This window comes from Haemorhous mexicanus, chromosome 3, assembly GCF_027477595.1.
Source record: "Haemorhous mexicanus isolate bHaeMex1 chromosome 3, bHaeMex1.pri, whole genome shotgun sequence".
NCBI classification, from domain to species: domain Eukaryota; kingdom Metazoa; phylum Chordata; class Aves; order Passeriformes; family Fringillidae; genus Haemorhous; species Haemorhous mexicanus.
Window position 1 is genome coordinate 14,721,615 of NC_082343.1, and position 16,503 is coordinate 14,738,117.

Here is a 16,503-nt window from a genome sequence, read left to right on the forward strand (position 1 = left end):
GACCACAGCTTGTCCTGCTCCAGGAATTTCTTTTTCTCTGGCCACATGTTTCTTATGGTTACTGACATAAAAAGCGAGCAGGGTTTCCTGTGCAACTCCGGTCCAAACTGGAAGAGTGGGGAGTGCACGGTGGGGCTGTCACACCACGGCGGAGACGTCTGGGCGTGTTCGTGTTCCCGAGCCGTCTCTGCTGCTCGTGCTCGGGACGATGTGGCACCCGCACAGCTGAGCAGTGACAGCGACTGACTCCAGCCAGAGCGTTTTAATGATCCCAGCCACTACTTTACTCGGGGTTTTAGGCATGAAAATGTCCAGAAATGCTCCAGTCGTCTACCAGCTGGGGGTGGGTTCCTGGGGGTCTGCTCTCCGAGCCGAGCTGTTTCCTGGCCGCGGGGCTGCCGCCAGTTGTGTCTGCAGGGACCCCTCCCTCCCTCGCCTCCCTCCCTCCCAGCCAGCCTGGGGCCCCGCAGAGGTGCGGGGCTGAGGAAGACGCTGCGGAGCGCCCGGGGTCCCCGGAGCGCTGTCACTGCAGGAGCCGCACGTCTGGCTCGTCATTAATCATCGCGGTCTACGGTGATAATGGCCCATCCGAGCCAGGAAAGATAATGGCAATAAACAGACATCCCCAATGCCAATTGTCCCTGCTGAAAATTGGTTGTTGCCTCTTGCCGAGGGATAGAAATGTAGCTGAGCCTTGATTGAAAAATTCCGGGAAAGCTGCCTTATCTTATTGCTTTGCCAGATTAAAAAAGCCTCATCCATAAAAATAGACCAAATGAATGAAGAATTTACAAACATCTATATTTTGTGTTAGGAATTGTGTTAAAATTAGGAAAACAGCTGAAGACACTGATTTATACAACTGTGACTATTTCAGGCAATGAAGGTTTACATATCACAGTTTAACAAGATAAAAGATCTCCCACAAAATACATAGATGACAGACAACTCATCTGAATTTGACATAACACAGCATCAAGTACACATGTAATGTGATGAACAGTGCCAGGTCATTCCCCAGTTAGGTAACATACAACCTCTTGAATAAGGCAATTCAAATATAACTCTTAATTCAAATCACAACATACCCAGGCAGCATGCAGGGAAAAGTCATTTATTTTGTATATTGAAATGACACAACTTGCAACATGTTTCCATTTTATGTAGTTAGAGCAACAGGATATAAACCATTCAAATAATATATATATATTTATATATATCTCAAGTCAACTGTTGTCTTTACTGGAATAAAGATTATCTGTTTTTGGTAAAAATAAAACTATTTGAATTCACTAATTAACAAAATGCACAGTGATCAGAAACCCAATTCTTCTCACCATTGTCTTCCCTGGCTCGCTCACGTTTCCCTGTGACGCAGCAGCTGCACAGCCCCGGGTTCAGAGAGCCCAGGGGAACAAAGACTCCCTGGCAGTGCTCCCCACGGCTGCAGAGTGCCACCCACGCCCCACTCACAGCAGTCCTCCCATCACACCCACCACACCCTATGGCTTGGAAACTGCTTTTCCCACCTCCCTTCCCAATAAAACACTTACACACGTGCCTGACCTTGTGGGAGTCAAAAGCTGAATTGCTTGCGGAAACACATTCACTGGAACAGGGGTTTGTTTTCTTATTTTACCCATTAATTCCTCCAGACGTTTATGACCAAGACATTTAAGAAATTGTGAATCTGCTCAGAAAGGGAAAAAATCTGAGCCAAGAATCTCTTTGAAGTGGTGGAGCCTAACAGATGTGGCTGAGGATTTATTTCCACAGCAGCAGACCTGGGGATCACAGAAGATAATGAAGGCTTTCCCTAGTATTGAAAAGTCATTTCAAAACGGAGAAATGAAGAAGGGAAAGATTTTTCTCTACAATAATAATAATAATAAAAAAAATAGTCATTTCTCAAAGACTAATCTAGGCAGCTTCTCCATGGTAAAAGGCTGTACTTTCTCCTGTTTTAACTGGATACCTGCAGGGATGGATCCTCTTGCTAAAGTGTCCCCTGGCGGCGGGCTGTCCCCTGCCCTGTCCCCACGGGAGGAAGGGGACAGGTCTGGATGCCAGCAGGATTCCCTGTGCCACGGGTTCAGGGCTGCTGGCAGGTGTGTGGAGGGAATGGCTTTGGACTGAAGCCCCACAAAGCTCTGGGTGAGGGTTCCCCATGTGCCACAGGGCCTATTAAGGGCTAATAAATAAATCATGCTTATAAATAATGAAGAGGCTAAGATTGGATGCAAGGGGATCCAAATGCCCCAAGCCTGGGGATGGGATTCTAGGGAGATTTCTCTCCTTTGGGTAAGCTACACAGCAGCCACAGCAGCAGCAGCAGCAGCCAAGGTCTTCCTGCTGGACAGCTGTCCCAGGCTTCAAACCCCTTCTGTCAGCCAGAGGAATTATGGGAGAAACCGGATTTTCGAGTGATTGATACTGGATCCTGTTTATCACCTTTGCACAGTTGTCTCGTGCCTCCCTACTACTCTATTTTCTGCTCTAGTAAAAAATCATTGGAATATTTCTTTGCCCTTAAAGATACAAAAAAAAATCTTCAAAAGATACGGGGAGAAAGGTCCTTTCACAATGACATTCAGAGCAAAAAGGGAGAAACGACATCTTACAGATAATTAGAGAGCTATCTTTGGCAGAATATTTAAAATAAATTATTTTTACAAATATTTTCTGCAGTCATATATTTATTTTGAATAGTTCACTTTCAGCTATAGGGTTCACTACTCTCTATTGATAGGAAAACACCACAAATATAAAAATATATGAGCTCAGCACAACTTTTAGGCTACCATGACTGTGTCCAATAATTTCAAAAGTTGTAGATCGATACCACAGAAAATATGAAACAGGTTTTCTAAGAGCGTGTGTCGGGTTAGAAGGTCACAGCTCGTGGCTGCTGTAGAACACCCCCGGGAGGACGGCTGGCCGGGCGTGGGAAGGAGCTGGAGAAGCCGGATGCTCGGAGCCAGTCTTTGCCCTCACCGGCCGTCTTCCCGCGGGGAATCCTCTCTCTCGGACCCCCAAGGCTTAGAGACGTCCTGCTGGGTGGTGGCTGCGGGCTGGGGAGCAGCTGGGTGACAGCGGGCTCCGGATGGGTGGGGCCGTGCCCGGCCCCGTGCTGTGCCCCGGGAGGGAGACCAAGCGCGGCCGCTCCCGCTCCCGCAGCCGCCCCGTCCACCTTGTGCGGGAAAAGCACCGAGGGAGCCGCAGGCTTCGCCCTTGCACGGGGCCGGGCCCTGCACCAGACTGTGTCCAGAGCCCAGCAGGACGGGGACTCTGCTGGGAGCCCCCAGCCCGAGCCGTGGTGGCCCAAGAAGGGGCCTTGCCTGGTGCCAATCTCCCCCTGCAGCCCGTGCCACCGAGTCCACCAAACATTGAGATTTACATATTTTGCTTTGTTTATACAGCATGTACAGAATATACAGCATCGGACAATTATTTCCCAGTAGACTGGAAGTGTCTCCCAAGATGACCTCTTTTATCAACAAATATATATATAAATTGACAGTAATAAAAGAGTCGTACCAACAAGTATTATGGCTTTTCAAATAGTGTAGCTGCATTGTGCCATTGAATTTGTGAGGAACTGTGACAGAGACAGAGAGACTGGGGGGGCTCCAGCTGCTGAGCCCGGGGGTGGCCCTCAGCTTGGGGCACAAGCTGGGGCAGGGCCAGCTCGTGGCACCAAGCATGGTGCAGGTGGCAGAGGAAAGGTGGAGTTCAGTTTATGACCCATGCTCTGGTTTCTGTCTCCAGGCAAACCAGCTCTCCTGCAAACTCTCAGCCCAGCTTTGGAATAATTTGGCTCTGTCCAGCTGGGGTCTGCCTGCCCTGTCCCTGCTGGGGGGACCAGGGGGCTGGTTGGGCTGTCCGAGATCTCTCCCTCTCTCTCTCTCTGTCAAGGTTTGCACAAGATGTCTGTCTGCCCTAGAGTGCCTTGTAGTTGTGAGGGGGGCACACACAGGGTGATGGGTGACAGGATGGCGGTGGCAGGTGGCTTTGGGTGCGTCAGGAAGGGTGGTCACAGCCTCCTCCCTGCCTGCCTGCCCCAGGCTGCTCCGGGGGAGCTCCCCTCGGGCTGCTGAGCAGGGCACATTGGTGCCTGTCAGAGACTGGTGGCTGTCAGAGGAGAGCAGGAAAGTGAGAGCCATTCTTTCTGGAGCACATCCAAAATTCCAGAGGACAACTTGCCTTGGCAGTGCTGTCCCCAGCCACCACCCTGGCATGGGGTGCCCGTGAGGAGACTCAACACACACCTGCTGCCTGCCTCCTCTCATGGGCTGCATCCAGCCACCGGCTGTCCCCATCACTTCTCAGGCTCACTTTGAGCTCCTTCCCTCCTGCATCCCTCTGTTCCAGGGGACCCTTGCTGTGGGGAGTGTCCAGCAACCCTGGGACAGGCTGTGCAGGCAGCTCCCTGCCCAAGTCTCCCTCCGCTCCTGAGAGGGACAGTGGGAGGAGCTGCTGACATGGATTACCTCTCTGCCAAGAAAGATGTGCTCCTTTCTGAGATGGTTTCTCTGGAAGGAGGAGCAGCCATTCAAGTGTGCAGAAATGACTTTTGAGAACTGGAGTGGTCATTCAAGCATCAAGATAATTGGGCCACTTCATTACAGCAGAAAATAAGTGATGGATCTAAATTATCCCTACTGTAGGGTTTTTTAACTAATTCCCATCTCATTTATCTCTCCTTTGGAATATTATGGCCACTCCTTGCAGGCCTCTCTGGCTGATGCTCCCAGAAGGAAGCCCAGGGAGCCCAGGTGTCTCCTTTGGCTGTGCCTGCAGGATGCTGAGCTGCGAGCAGCCCCTCCCTCAGGGCAGCGATGTGGGGAGTGAGTACCATGGGGAACCTGCTGCCTTTGAGATGGGGGAGGTTTCCCAAGGACTGCCTAGCAGTGTGGCTGCATTTTGCTGGGAATATCCTGTGGGCTTGTATTTGGGGTGGGAGGTAGGATGTGGTCTGTCTTCTCTGTGTCCTCTTCTCGTTTGATTAGCGGTGACGTTCTCACGTGGTGAACACCGGCTGTGCCAGAGACCTCTCCGGGCACAGGAGACAGCAGGATGGATAAAGATGCCCATCACTGCTGAGTGGTCTTCTGGAAGTTCATTATTTGGATTTTACAACCTCATGCTAGGTCTTCTTGGCCCAGAGACCCAGGATACAAAGGGCTGCATTTCACAAACCCCTGCGTTTTGTGGGTTTTGCCAGCATGGCTGTGTGTCTTCCTGCAGGAGCAAGAAATCCTAGGAGAATTCACCACCTTCCGCCCTTCATCCACAAATAAAACTGCAGGATTGCTGGGCAATGTCCTCAACAGGTAGTCTTGAGAGCTGGACTGTGTGCAGAGCTGTGCCTCCTAATGCTTAATGCATTATGGAAAAAAGAAGTAGGACAGGTATTGTCAGGGAAAAAATAAATAACATTTTCCTCCTTGCTAACACAGTGCCTGTAATGTAAGAGATATTATTGCCATCTTTTGCTCTCTTGAGCTGCAGAAAGTAGTGTATGTTTCCTGATTAAAGAGCAAGACAAGCAGGGCTCCTGCAAGGCTCCCTGCATGGGCACATTTTTCTCAAGAGCTCGCAAGATGAAGGAGGCAACATGGGGCAAGCAAATGAAGACACAAACAGGCATGAGTTTGTTCTCATTTGAGCAGGGGGGGGTTCAGCCAAGGACCAGCTCATCACAGCTCCTACTGCAAGGCAGGGCAGGGCAGGGCACAGGGCTGGAGCTGAAGCCAAGGGAAGCATCTCAGCATTACATGAAACAAGGAGGAATCCACTTGTGCACCTCCCTACGTCCCTGGGAGTCACAAAGCTGCTGGTTTGTGAAACCTTTCATTAATGTTCCCAAACAAGCTCTGGGACACTTTTGCACCACCAGGATCCAGCCTTGCCTGTGCCAGCACAGCACTTTCACAGGGACTTAGAAATTCTGCGTGTTTCTAAGTATCTCTGCAAAGCAGCTCATCTGCCAGAATGTCACATTTCTGTGAGTGAGGAACCTGCCAGGGGCTGTGGGCTGGGGCAGAGGGGCACACACTCCTGGGGATGGCAGTGCCATGGACAGGCAATTTCCATCAGGAAAGCAGAGCAAGCCTGTGTTCCATGCAGGTCTCATCCTCAGATCTGTCAAGAGACTCCTCTCAGCTGGAAGAAATGGAGGAGAAATAAATCCCACCTCCACAAAGAGGTTGGGAGGTGCAGGGAGAGAGCCCCGTGGCAGTCTCCCACATGCTGCAAGGGCTTAGGAGCTCCAAGTGTGGATAAGCATCCCAAGCCATTGCAACTTGCTTGGGATGCTTATTTCCACTGCCCATTTCAAGCAAGAGTGGGAAAGCCTTGAACCCCCAGTTAAAGCAAATTAGTTTGTTTTGGAAGCATAGAGGACATTTGGGTTGGGGGGGTGGAGTTGGAGCATCTGTGGGACTTCTTAATGGTGGAAATTCAGCAAAAAATCTTCAACAGACTAATGAGTGAAGGACAGTGGCACAATAAAACCTGTGCCTGTGGGTAATGGCTGTGATGGTGCCTGAGTGATGAGCAGGAGGGTTTGTGGGGTTTGTGTGGATGTTTGCCTGCTCCTTGGTTTTAGGGGCTCATGTCCATGATGTGGGATGGTTCATCTTTGTCCTGAGACACAAACAGCAAGGCTGAGCTAACAAGTGCTGTTGTTCAGGGCAGTGAGGAAGGAAATCTGTCCCACACAGGAAACCCCCAGCTGAGAGGCAGGAGGGAGGGACAGGGGAGCCTGGGAGAAGATGGAATTTGAAGAGGCTTCACAGGGGAGGCAAGCACAGAGCAGGCTGCAGGCTGGATTGTCACTGAGTGTAGATTTTGGGACCTTGAGATGGCTCAAGGCAGAATGTGGAGGACCCTGGCATCAGGTGGGGTCACTAATGGTCACTGGAGGGGCAGAAAGCTTTCCTGGTCTAGAGCAACAGGCCAGGGGCTGTTTTGACTCAAAGAGATAAAAATACTGTCTGGGGTTGGTGCCCATGGGCAGCCAGAGAAGCTGGAGGCTGTGCTGTGTCTGTGCAGAAATCCAGGTGCATGTCCGTGCCCGTGGCAGCCAGGGCAGGGGACACGCTGTGGCAGTGCTTGAACAAGGTTTCCAGATCTGAGTAGGAGCCCTTGGCACTCGTCCCTTCCCCATGCCCTCCGGTGCTGGGCATCCCACTGGCACACCCAGCTCCAGCAGTGCTCCACAGCACTGCATTGGGAACACTGGGTGCCCCAGTGCCCTCTTCCACACTTGTGGGGAGGGCAGCCCCAAGCTGGCATTCCCTTTGGGAAAGGGGAAGGAGCCAGGGGAGAGGGTGCTGAACCACCCTGGGGGCACTGAGTCCCAGAGACAGGACTGCTGCTCTCAAGATCCTCCAGAGAGAGAGCAAGGCCCTGTGGAGACTCCTAGGATGCTCTCAGGGGCATCCCACAGGCAGAAAATCCTGCTGGTAGCAGCAAGCTCCTGCCTGTCTTTGCTGACAACAGCTCCTACTTGGCCAGGCAGGCCCCTTTCCCTTGCAGTGTCCCTTCCCTCCATGTGAGGGGTGCTGCTGGCTAGCAAGAGGTTCTTGGCACCTCCAGTTCCAACAGCAGAAAGGCTCAAGTCCTTAAAAGGTGAGGAATCTCACTGTATTTATTGTCCCTCGGCGCTTTTTGCAAGAATACGGACGCCTCTGGATGCTTTCCTGTGCAAGCCAATTTTTTACAAGATAAACAGGCTCTTCCACAGCTGTGCTGATCACAGGTATAGGCATCAGCAGTTGGTCACTGCATGCTCAGAGAGGCCAGAGAGGTTCCTGGTGCTCTGCAAACACGTTTCTCCAGGTGGGCTTGGGTGCCAAAGCTTACAGAAAATAATGCAAGGCTTTGTCCTGGAATTACACCGTCCAGCATTAAGTTTTCCTCACTTTCTGGCTGTGCTCAGCTCTGTCCCTCCAGGAATGTAGTTGAACTTCCTCCTGAGTTATGGATATGGCCACCAACGCCGGCGATTCTTAGGCGAGAATTTAAAAATAGCTGTAACAATAACACAGGGGCTCTGCTTCCCCAGTCCCTGCAAGCAGCAGAAATAGAGCAGAGAGTTCACAGCCAGGCTTGTGACCACGGCGGGCTCCAGGTCCCTCTTCTCCCCTCTGTCCTTCCAGGGAGCAGAGATGAAGATGCACAAAGGAGTCTCGCGATCGCCCCTCGCCCCAGAGGCACCAGGGGCTGCCTGGCACAGGTGACACAGGGGCAGGAGCCTCGTCTGGCTGGAGATGAGGGGCTCACACCTCGGGATTGAGCAGTCCCTGTGCTGCCCTGGCACAGGTGGCAGTTGGGGTGGGCTCAGCCACGAGGCACTGCAGATCTGTGGCTCTTTCCTTTTTTCTTGTGCCTTTTCCAAGTTTTCAGGCTGTGACTGGGATTTGCCTCCACACCCACTGAGCCCTGAAGAGTTGGAAACACAGTTTGTCCATGATGGCTGGGGCCATCACTAGTGTGTTCCTTCTGCTTGTCCCCACGTGCTTGGCAGTGGCCTCTGGAGTTATTTGGGTGTCTCCTGTCTCTGAGTGTCCTTTGGACATGTGCTGCATCCTTTTCCATGGAAAGGTTTGCCTTTGGGTGGTGGGGTGATGAGAGGGGGTGAGAGCAAATGGGGCAGGGAAATGGATGGAGGCCAAGGGTTTGAACTGCTGCTTCTGGCAACATCCATAAACCCAGGCCTTTACCAAAGGTGCTCAATGTTCTCCCTGTGCAGGCAAGGGTGGGAGGCTGGACAAGGAAGAGATGGGAGTGTTCCAGCATCGGACAGGGATCCAGGGAGCTGAGCTGTGACAAGGCGTGACTGTGCCAGGGATGTGCTTCCTCCTGCTGCCTCCCAGCACTGCCAGCCAATGTCTTCTCAGGGAGGGCAGTTCTCTTCTGCCTCTGGAGGGCATGTTTGAAGAGGAGACTGTGCAGAAGAGCAGGCCTGACACCCCTGGGAACACCGCTTCCCCTGGCTGCTCCCCCCTGACCCCTCCTGGAGCCACTGGGCACACTCAGGTCCCACTGTGCACAGCCTTGGTAAAGATGCCCAAAAGCACACAGCTGGCAGAGAGCAACTGCATGGACAGGGTTGGTGTTCAGCCTGTGATTTAGGCCTGGTCCTAAGCAAGCACTGCTCCATCATTCCCTTTGGAAAGCTCTGTGAGCAGAAGAGTTATTTACTGCCTGCTAACCTGAGTGGGCACACAAGTCCCATTTGACTTGTTAATTACATCAGCCAAGGCAATTCATTCTGAAGAAGCAAATGATGAGGGGAAAACACCCACATCACCTTTCAGCAGATGCAATTACTGGGTCAGAAGAGCTGCTTTGCTTTCACTATCCACTGCCTGGGAGAAGCACGTGGACATTGGCTGTGCTCTCTGCTGGGGAGTGTTGAAGGCAGTGCTTGCCTGGGGCCCATCTCCAGGGCTGGTGTTTGAGTTCAGCTGTCAGAGCAGGACTTCCCAGGCGTTGCAGGGAGGGTTTATCTGGGGACAGCTCAACAGGGAGGAACAACATCTCTGGCCATGGGGAGACTTTTCTCCTCCTCAGTGCTGGCTGAGCTGTGTCGAGGCACAGATGGGTCTGAAATGGCCCACGGTACCTGGACTGGGGCACGGGCAGGCACCTCTTGAGGGCAGCCCAGCCTCGTGGGGTGCCTCAGATCTGCTTTGGCACCCATGGACCCTGCCCTGGTAATGCACCTCTTGCATTCTCCCTCATAGCTAGCACGTGGCTTAACCCAGCACAGGACACTGTGAGGCTGTAGCAAGAGCAGTTCTATAGAGGACACAAGAAGAAAGAGCTGCCTGGTACCTTGGGGGCACACCCATGGCTCTCCCCAAGCCTAGGGCAAGCCAGCAGGAGGCCAGGGATGCAGCACAGGGGCAGCTCCTGGCCCCAGGAGGGTGGGCTGCCCTGCAGCTTTGTCCCTGGGTGGTTTCCTGCATCCCCCTGAGAGTGGAGCAGGCTGTGAGCCCTGGCAGCACACACCAAGCCTGAGGCACCATGGAGATGGAGAGGGAGGGAGGGCATGGGATGGGGCAGGGGCGGCCGTGCCAAGGCACCACTGCCCCTGCCAGAGGCAGAAACACGGGGAAGGCAAACCAATGAGTCAAGGAGGGATGGCTACGAAGGGGAAACAGCTGGAGGGGAGAGAAGGGTTTTCCATAGAGAATATGCAGGAGCAGTACTGGGTCCATCAGGAATCACTACAAACTTTATTTCTCTGTGCATTGTGTACCATTGATAAGGATCATCACAATTAGTGGACTCACTGCCTATAGTGGTGGGCAATACACACAAAGAAAAAAATGAAGCCAAACAGATGAAAATGAAATCATTGTACATAAAGGTAATCATAAACCTGAACAATCTGCACCTGTGTTTGATTTTTTCCCCCAAAACAATGAGAAACAAAAAAGAAAAACCCCAAAACAAATCAAAAGTGAAAAAAGGCTCAAGAAGAAAAAAAAAAAACACAACCACAACTTCATATTCCTAGAGAAAATCTTACAGCAGGTTAATTAAAATTTCCACAGATAGCTCAAGATGAGTACAAATACCCCCAGCCAGCTGGTTATGGTACAAGCATCAGACATGGTTTTCAGCTGAGTGGGAAGAGCTCACCATGGACATGCAGGCTGGGAGTTTGCCTGGCTGGAATGTCAGGAAGCCTGGCAAAGGGCAGAGGCTCAGGAGACATCTCTCAACACCAGTGCCCAGTGTCTGCCCCGTGCTGTGCCCTGGGGAGCTCTACACCCACATTTCCCTGGCTCAGCTCTCTATCCCAGCCTGCCCTCCTGGCACCAGGGGGGTGATGCTGAGTCACACCTCCCCGTCTCATCCTGTCCAGTGACTTCGGATTTGGAGAGTGCAAAACATGACCTTTTCCTGGGGGGATGCGTCCTGGTCACGCTCCGTGGAGTGGGAGATCTTGTACGGCCCTTCAGCCCTGCCTCCAAATGGCTGTGGGGAAGGACCAGCTTTGGGGACTGGTCCTGATGGCTTAACACTCAGAAACAGGGGCTGTCACTACACCTCTGGGGGTACGGGCAATAGCAGGGGGCCAAGGGCTTTGAGGCAGCCACTGACTCGAAAGGCAGAAGCATGTGAGGTGCTGGGAATCAGCCACGCTTGTTCCCCGCAGACTGCTCACCCCACTCCCTGGGAGCCTGTGTAACACCTCCTGCGGGCAGAGGAGGCCTCACACTGGCTTCAGCACGTCAGAGGACCCCATCCACACAGCTGGACAGAGCCTGAAGTCTCTGGGGTGTGGGTTTTCCTGCCCTGAGAAACCTACAACTGCATGGCTGTTATTGCTTCTCATGGACCCGTGCCATGAGCAGTAAGTGGGGACAGCTTTCCATCCTTCCCACCCCCGCTAAGAGGAAACAAACGAACAAACGAGCAAAACCCTATGGCAAAACCGAACTAACTAAAAATAAATAAAACCCAGTGAAAAGAAAACGCTTGTAATCTGCAATGCTCAACCCACATGGCTGGAAGGACTATCGCTATAGGATGCTATATACAGATAGATTTCATTTCATTCATGCAAATGTTACAAGTACCACGACAGCATGCCCGAGGAGGCGGAGGAGTGGGAGGAAGGCTCCCGCCGCTCCGCATGGCCTCGGCTTGGGACACGGGACACGAGGCTGCGGCTGTGCACCCCCAAAGCATGGACAGGGAAAGGCGAGGGGCATGTGGGTGGGAAATGCTAGTTGTACACACGCCAAAACGAAACAAAAAAACCAACCCCAAATCAATGACGAAAACGGTTTGTATTCTATCCTTAGAAAGCTCCCAGATTCCCCTTGTCTTCAGTTTGGTCTCTCGCTCCTCTCCAACAGGGCCAGAGGGCCTGTTCCCGGGTGGCGAAGGCAGCTGGATGTGGTGGGAGATCAGAACCCTTGCTCTCCTCTCCTTCCCTTGCCCACTGCTCTGTTTCTCACCAGCTACTCTGGCCTTCCTCACACCGACGCACCCCGGTCGCCTTCTCATCCGTCTTCCCGGGGCCAGCGGGTGGGAGTCAGCGATGGGAAGGGGCTTGGTGGCCATCGGCCTCTCCTGTTGGTCGAGTTGCAGAATGGGCCCTGCCCCTGGCTCCTGGACGGGGCCGCTGCCTGGGGAGGGGTCCTGCTGGCTTTGGGGTCCTGCCTAGTTCAAAGGATGCTCCAAAGCCGCTTTCCATCAGCAGGTGTGTGAACATGGCAAATCTCTTTTATTCTTTCTCTGTTCATTATACACAGCTTTATATCTATAGCTATACCTATATATCACTCTATATAGATATATATAGATATACACATATTTACTATCTCTGATTGTCCCTTTAGAAGCCCTTTATGTGGCAGTAGGCTTCCAGAGATGAGAAGAATATGTACAAGAGCCAGAGGAGGATAAAGAGTGAGGATGTGAGCAGCTTGGAAGTCCGCGGCCCGCCCAGCTCACCTCCGATCTCGGGTCTCCGCCGGTAGAGCAGCACTCCCACACTGATAAAAGCAAAAATGGTGAAGAGGGTGACTGAGAAGGCCAGAGTGCCAGGGGAGACTTGGAAGGCTTGTCCGTGTGCCGCGTGGTAGATGGCTGCGATGGACCAGGCCACCCCAATGCCCAGGAAAACGTTCACAGCGTTGCTCCCGGTGACGTTCCCGATGGAGGCGTCCGCGTACTGGTCCTGCGTTGCTGCTACTTTGCTGGCAAATGTGTCTGCAAAGGAAAGATGGGGAGAAACCCTCAGGAAACAGCCAGGAAAAGAGGGTAGCTTGGGGACAAATGTCAATGGCAACACCTGGGGAAAGAAAGTAATGGGTAAGGAGATAGGGTACAGCCCCTTCTAATGGAAATTCTAGGGAATCGGGGGACCATCCGATTCTTCTTGGACCATCAGGGTCTGGAAATGCACAGGGGGGAATCTCAATGGTCAGAAATACAGGGCTTCCCCCAGTATGGCCTCTAGCATCTTTTGCCTCCCTGAAGTCCAGTGCCTTGTGCATGCCCTGACACCTTGATAAACCAGGTCATCCTCCATCCCTTGGGAAGAAAAACCGTGGGGGTGGGTGCATGCTTGCCCAGGTGCTCTGCCAGCTTTAACACCAGTGATAAAACTTGGCTGGCCATTTAAATGGAAAACCTGGTGTCAGGCAGACCAGTCTGACACTGCTCTGCACCACAGGGAAGTGCTGATTTTACATCCAAACCCACTCTGGATCTGCAGAGGGAAGGAAGAGCAGGGGGGGTTAGCCCGTGGGTTGGTTCAGGTGAACACTCTCAGCTAACAAGGAGAAGAGGAGCCCAGAACATATTTACACTTCCAGATCCCCTTGGGTACAGGCAGCCCAGTGTGGCTCAGGAAAAGGAAACAACGAGGTCATATTTCACCTCTTTTAATTCTACAGAATTTCCTTTCTGTTCCTCCCCACCGGGCTCCAAGGTGAGATGGCAAAGTGCAGCCTGGCACAAAGATCCAGTTCCATGGAACAGGAGCGGATGGGCACATAGAAGCACAGCAAGCGGGTCCATTTGCAGCAAAGAAATCAAAAGTCTGCTTTATTTAAAAAAAAGTTGCCATGGAAATGCACCTAAGGGAAGGAAAAGGCCTTGATCATGGTGCAGTAATAATTGTGGGACAGTGCTGATGCCTCCATGGCTCTGCAGCTGCCACTGGGGGAGAAGGAATGAGTGTAGAAACAACCACGTGCACTTCTGCAAGTTTGAGCAGTGCTTTCAATGCAGGGATGGTCCCTGTCAGTGCTGATTTCTCTGCACCCTCCTCTGGTGCTTGCCCATCTCCTGGAAAGCAGGGCTGAAGGAGCCCAACCAGCACCCAGCTAACACAGCACGGCCTGGGAGCCAACTGAAACAAGAGTAGCCCAAAAGTAACCTAAAAAAGAACTTCTTAAATGCTACGTTATGCCAGCAAAAGCAGGAGGGAAGATTTTCACTGTCAAACATGTGAAGAAACTCTGCAAACCTTCTGCTAAAGCCTCTACTGCCAGAGGTCTAAAAAATGCTCCTTCTTCTGTTCCTTGCCCCAGATCTGCTCTCTTTTGATTCTGCTGCTTCTTCTCTTTGCCTTTGCTAGCATTAGGACAATTTCAGCATCTCTGAGCATCTGGGTGCCCATAACTGGAAGTTTGAAGGTGGTGAGGGAAGGTGTGTCTGATGCAAGGGATGGTTGGGGTGGGTCAGAGCCCCTTGCCCAGAAATCAGACTCTGCCTGCCCAGCACAGCCCATGGGAGAAGGTGAGTGAAAGGCACAGACTCTCTTACACAAGCTGACATGGGAATCCACAGAGCTTCACAAGTTGCATTTCAAGAGCTCCCCCAGCTCAGCAACCTCACCTTGAGCCATCTGAACCTGGTCTTACACAAAGGTGTCCATGCTGGACAGTGTGCCCTGAGTACGGACTCACACTTAATTCACCCAGGAGCAAGGTGAAAGCAGCAGATGCCTAAAATGCAGGACTGCCAATGCAGGCAGCATTTTAACTGAAGGCCAGTTCTGACTCTGAAAGTGGATACCACAGAGGCTGCCCACAGAAATAGATACTTCACAGTCTTTGCAGTGGGATTGGCCTTAAATAATAATGGGACTGAATCCTGAATCCGCATCCTGGTTCTATCCTTCAGCCCACCTGAGACTGAAAACCAATTTCCATCTATATCTCAAACCTGTGCTTTGGGATCCTGCAGAGCACAGCCCTCCCCAGCCCCAGCCCCAGCCCCAGCCCGAGTGGAGATGGAGCTTCACAACCAACCCCGTGGCTGTGCTTACCTGGCACCGATGTCCCCAGGGCGACAAACACGACGGCAGTGACGGAGTCCTTCAGGCCAATGGTGCAGCCAAAGTGGGATGCCAGGTCGCCAATGAAAGCTGTCAGGAGGCCAATCATGAGGATGGAGACAACGAAGCAAGCCCAGCCATTCCAGTAGTCTGTCGGGGGCACGAAGGCAAAAAGGACCTTCCAGAAGACGGTCAGAAAGTGCATCACGTAGTCAAAGCAGGAGGGCAGCTTCTCCTCCCCACATTCATCGTCATCGTCATCTTCCCCTGGAGAAAACCGGCAGTGCCTGATCAGATTTGCTCATCCTGGGCGAGCTTGGGCAAAGCTCCTGTGCAAACTGCAGTCCCCAGAATGCTGTGTCTCATGATTTGGGCCCTGCAAGGCCTTGACTTCCAAATATCTTATTTTATGAGCAATCATCAAAGTGGCTCGATGGCCTGTCCTTGTCCCTTTCCACAGCACAGAGACACACCCCAGAGGCAATGGCTCAAAAAAAACAACCTGCACTTCAGAAAATGCAGAGCCTTGTGCCAGCACCTCTGCCTGAGTTTAACCATCAGTTTTTTTCTGGGACTCAGCTCCTGCTCAAGAGCTCTTCCCCCAGAAGAAGTGGGAAAAAACCACCTCATGCTGGCTGAAACTGACTGGGCAGGCAAACCCACCGAGAGCAACTCCTGCCTTGTGGAGACTCCCACAGGGAAGCCCCTTCTGAGCTGTTCTGAGCTGCATTCCACAAGTGCCTGCAATTGCTTCCAGCTCTCCGGAAAGGCAGCTGGCTTTGATGGTTGCTGAACTTCTCTGGTGCTTCACCTTACCTTTGCTGCAAACCAGGATCAAGTAATGGATTTTTGCCAGCCCTAAAGCCTCCCTGCTCAACCACTGCTGGCTGTCCTTTCCTGCTGCATTTCCCTGCCCCTTCACATGCTTCCCCATAAGCTCTGGTTGCCTGCTCCTTGATGTTTGGTCTCTCCTAGGTCAGTGGGAACTCCCTTTCCTGCTCCAGACAGTGGCACCTCACCTGTCTCTGCAAAAGCACCTGGCATCCAGCCTACAGGGAGTCCCCACGGGGTGGGGGTGACTCCACCAGGGAGCCCACTGGGGCTGGTGGCCCCTTGCCTGACTCCTGCAGCTCTGAGGAGCTGTCTGGAGAGCCTGCTGGCCAGCCTGTGCCTCAGGCAAGCTCCATGGCAAATGTGGGGCTTCCCCAGCCTGGCACAGTGCACATCATCATAGTCAAAAACTCCTCCTGCTCACACTGGAACCACTCCCAGACTTGAAGGGGAGGTGACACTTTTCCAACTAAGCCAGTGGGAGCTTTCCTGCTGCCCTTAAGAAACAAGGATGAGTTTCTAAGTCACAAATGTTCGGGATTCCAAGGCTAAATCGTGCTAAAGACATGCCTTGCATTTTGTCTGGTGATTTTCCACGTCTTTAATGCTTTTTGTTTTCCCCTCAAGGATGTGGAGCACCAGGTCTCCTTGCATGGCTGTTGAAAGAAGCTCCTTAGCAAGGGGAAGATGCAAGCTTAGGAGCTTCAAACTCACTATGGCAGAAACAGCAGCAAATCAGTCATATTATTTTGGCAGATATAAATACCTATTCCTGTGCATTGTTGTGAAGATAAGGAGCAGTTTTCCAGCCTGGAAAGCCTATGTTGGCCTGTGTTTTCCCTCAATGTGCA

The 16,503-nt window shown here is 52.3% G+C and overlaps 1 protein-coding gene across 4 annotated transcripts in view; it reads right to left on the reverse strand.

The window, feature by feature from the left end:
- Positions 1 to 780: 780 nt before the first annotated feature.
- The window catches only part of SLC8A1 (solute carrier family 8 member A1), a 113,998-nt gene continuing 98,275 nt past the window's right edge, over positions 781 to 16,503 (reverse strand). For all 4 annotated transcript variants that reach the window (XM_059840909.1, XM_059840911.1, XM_059840910.1 and 1 more), the window contains 2 exons: positions 14,813 to 15,088; positions 781 to 12,744 (listed from right to left, as the gene is read on the reverse strand). In XM_059840909.1, the coding sequence (XP_059696892.1) occupies positions 12,368 to 12,744; positions 14,813 to 15,088 (653 nt within the window). In that variant the 3' untranslated portion in view covers positions 781 to 12,367. The remainder of the gene's footprint in view (positions 12,745 to 14,812; positions 15,089 to 16,503) is intronic.